At 32.3% G+C, this 4,239-nt stretch overlaps 1 protein-coding gene across 1 annotated transcript in view; it reads left to right on the top strand.

Moving 5' to 3' along the window:
* LOC135224939 (UPF0746 protein DDB_G0281095-like) overlaps positions 1-3,949 on the top strand; it is a 21,013-nt gene extending 17,064 nt beyond the window's left edge. Inside the window, exon 4 of the mRNA XM_064264258.1 lies at positions 3,479-3,949. Coding sequence (XP_064120328.1) covers positions 3,479-3,768 — 290 coding nt within the window. The 3' untranslated portion in view covers positions 3,769-3,949. The remainder of the gene's footprint in view (positions 1-3,478) is intronic.
* Positions 3,950-4,239: the final 290 nt, after the last annotated feature.

Below are 4,239 nucleotides of genomic sequence, written 5' to 3'. Positions count from 1 at the left end.
TTTGCGTATTTCACATAAAAATGAATTTTGGAGAACCGATCTGCCCAAAACTTTAGGCACGTGGTCGTAATTAAAGTTACAATTACATTCCATAAAAGAATAACAAATCTCATACCACCTACAGAGCAAGCGTTCTGGTTAAGTATTTTTTATGTGTCCAGAACTGTGTACATAAATTATTTAAAGTATGATTTGAAATGAAAAGTAATGTATATTTTTAGATGCTTTTTTTCCAAAAATTAAATGATTTCAAGGACGATTTGAAGTGAGAAGCAATATATTTTCAGATTTTTAAAAAAAATTAATGATTTTACTTCTCACTTCAAATCCTACTTGATTTTAAGTAGATTTGAAGTGAAAAGCAATATATGTTTAGATGTTTTTTTCCAGAAATTAAATGATTTCAAGTATGATTTTTAATGAAAAGCAATATACTTTTGAGATGGGTATTTCCAAAAAATCATTTTCCATAGGCAGTGAATGCTCTTGTGTTGAATATTGCTCCTGAATGCTGTTTGAGGTTCAAGTAAAATAGACCAATTGAAAAGAGAGAGAGAGAGAGAGAGAGAGAGAGAGAGAGAGAGAGAGAGAGAGAGAGAGAGAGAGAGAGAGAGAGAGAGTGTTTAACTGGTCGTAACATAAATGCCATATATTCCTGTTCCTAGAATGGTTTTCTTGGAGTAAATATCGGCACGGAATCGAGATATGCAAAGTCTTCCAAAAAGTTGCAGCTGTCTAGACATTTAATTCTAAATCACACACCCCAAGTACATTTTTATGCAAAGAACAGAGTGATTATAACAACAAAGGCCAAATTTTCCTCATCTCTACACAATCCAGTGAGAGCACAGCCAGATGGGAAACAAATACGATTTTAATCAATTGAAGCGTTCTGCATTGAATAAGTATTGCAAAGCAAAATGAATTCGCAGACCCTCTCGCCTTAGGAGCGTGAGCCAAAGAGCCACACTTCTAGAGATCGATCACCGTTGTCGCCAGAGCTTCTAGCCAATCCGTCATTCTTGAAACTGTAGTTTTAGAACACACAACAAATGACGTCTATTTTTTTTTCATTTTTGTCAAATTTTATGTCTTGCTTTTAATTCGTATTTACATCGAAACACTTATGATAAAATCTTCTGAGTTGTAAGAATCAGATAATATCTTATATACCAAAGTAAATATGAATTTCTTCAATAATTTTAAGCACTAATATAATTATAATATAATATAATTATTTACTAATATATATATATATCTATATATATATATATATATATATATATATATATATAGATATATATATAGATATATATATATATATATATATTATATATTATTATCTATATATATATATATATAATATATATCTATTCATTATATATATATATAATATTATATATATAGGTATCTAATCTATATATATAGATATATATATATATATATATATATATATATATATATATATATATATATATATATATATATATATATCATAGTGCAATATTAGTGAAAATCATATTTACTTTGGTGGTATATAAAGATATATATATATATATATATATATATATATATATATATATATATATATATATATATATTGATATATATATTATATATATATAATATATATATATATATATATTATATATATATATATATACATATATATGAACATATCAATATTTATATAATGTATGCATACACATGTATACACACACAGTAGTAGTTGTTGAAATAATCATTAACTAAGCAAATTTTTTTTGCTGCTAATAAGGATTTATTGAAAGAAAACAATGTTCTGTTTTATTTCCATATCCAGGTAGGGGGCAAACGTCTAGGTGGCCCCCTAACCCAACCCCCCTAAACCCCCAACTCCCACTCCTTCAATCCGACAGTGATGAGAAGGCTTGAAGCACTTGTCGAATAAAGGTAATGATTCGGTCAAGTCTCAATGTATAAGTAGTGGATCGACTTTCTAGACGATAGGGGAGGTTTAAGGTTTAGTTTGTCAAGTCAAAAAGCAAAAATAGGACTATCCAATAGCTTTCATATACGTACTGCCAATTCTATCATTGGTTTAATTTAAGAATATTTATCAGGAAAATTATCACGGCCCCTTGTGAGTCATGAGCTGATCTGATGTTTGGGTCAGTAAATTTAAGGAATTCTAATAAATATGAAGGATGGGAGATGTAGTCTTCTTGCAGAGACCTGAAAAAGATAAATAAATGAATAAGTATAAAAAAAAGGCAACATATAGAACATTGGAGCATAAATGTGAACGTTAGTGTTCTCTAAAACTCAAGGAAGATGAAAATGTATTTTCAGTGATATGTACGAAGAAAATTCAAATTAAATTAATGACATATAAGGCAGACTTGATGGGCGACTAATAGTTTTCATTTCTCTAGGAATAGTGTCTAATTTTTTCTGCCTCTGTAATCGCTCCTACTTTTACTACTACGACTGATAACATTGGCAATCAAGGAAATATATGACGGAAAAAATACGACAATATCTCATTTTCGTTCGCCCTAGGAACAGTTATAACCAGGGAAAAATATATCTTTGCAGTAAAATATTTTTGTTACACAACCGCCGTATATGAAATGAATGTTCGAAAAAAATTCTAATCCTATTTCAGGTCCTACAAAAAATATATTTTCCGTCGACTGCATCAAACACCCAAAGTAGGTCAGCGTAGGGGATTTCAAATGTCACTGAAATATCACAGATAATAAAAGAATATGTCACATACCGAGACTAATTCAGTTTATGTATTTATAGAAGAGATCTGGGTCTAGCCAAACGTTTTCGATGTGATTTCTTGTTTCTTTTCATGAAAATGATCTATAGAAAGTAGACAAATAATAATAACAATGGATTCTTCACTGAGAATCATCAATATTATTTGGGTTTTATTTGATTTGGAAAATGTTTCCATTTGTTTGCTTGAATGTAAGGAAATGACTGTGAATACTCACGAAAAAATTGTTCAATAAAGTTCTCATCTCACAATATATCCTTACAACATTCATTTGAAATAGGCTCCTGCAACCATACCTCGAGAGCAATAGTTTTATTTGAATTGGAAAATGTTTTTATTTGTTTGCTTGAATGTGAGGAAATGAATGTATACTCACGCAAAAAAATTGTTCAATAAAGCTCTCATCTCACAACATATCATTATATCATTTAGCTGAAATAGGCTCCTGCAACCATACCTTGAGAGCAATAGTTTTATTTGAATTGGAAAATGTTTTCATTTGTTTGCTTGAATGTGTAAGGTAATGAATGTGAATACTCATGAAAAAAAATGTTCAATAAAGCTCTCATCTCATAACATATCATTACAACATTCAGTTGAAATAGGCTCCTGCAACCATACCTTGAGAGCAATAACATTGCTTGAACTTCAGTGACCACCTCACCATTCGTGCCAACATCTCCTAGCAGGCAATTTTTCCTCTTCCAGTGATGCTCATCCTATCTTGCCTGAGGCTCTGCTGCATGACGAGACTGGAACAATCGTTCACGCCCATCGAGGACCTGGATCAAGACGTCATGGTCGCCCACGACTCGTACAACGACGTCTCGACCGCTTATAACTACCACCACCACCAATCACTGCCCGGCTACAGTGCTCTTCCCATACGCCAAGGTGGGAATTACCACCTGATTTCGGGAGTGTCTTCGGCACCTCCTTACAGGTACCCGGATGACGACCTGCCTCCTTCTTACAGCGAGATATTCAAGGACTCGTAGCGCTCGTCTGAGGGCCACGGTTCTCTCGGACACGCGTGTGTTACATTTGCTCAGTTTTATAATATTAAGAGAAGTCAGGCTCTATAGAAAGGACTGGCGTCACTGTGATCTTTATTTGATATTATTATCTAGAAGCTTCAGGTTTCTGTAGTTTTAGTCGTAATTTGTTGCAATGGGATTAATAAAGCTTATTTAAGATTTGTCTGTTGTTTCTTTGCTTATATTAATCTAAGTATTTCCCTGTACATTTATGATACGCGTTCAGGCAAAAGTAATATTCGCTTTCGAAAAGGCGTTAATTTCAGTGCTCTACTTTAGCACAGCAGTGCTTATACCAAAATTATGAACTTTCCATGCCTTATCAATGTAAGGCAGGTACATAGATAAAGAAAAACGAAATTAAATGCGATATATGACCACATAGACAAAACAGCTGTGCTGTGCTGATTGAGCGACAGTTGGGCTGCCTAT

Source organism: Macrobrachium nipponense, chromosome 12 (assembly GCF_015104395.2).
Source record: "Macrobrachium nipponense isolate FS-2020 chromosome 12, ASM1510439v2, whole genome shotgun sequence".
Taxonomy (NCBI): Eukaryota; Metazoa; Arthropoda; class Malacostraca; order Decapoda; family Palaemonidae; genus Macrobrachium; species Macrobrachium nipponense.
This window is presented reverse-complemented; position numbering and strand designations above follow the sequence as displayed.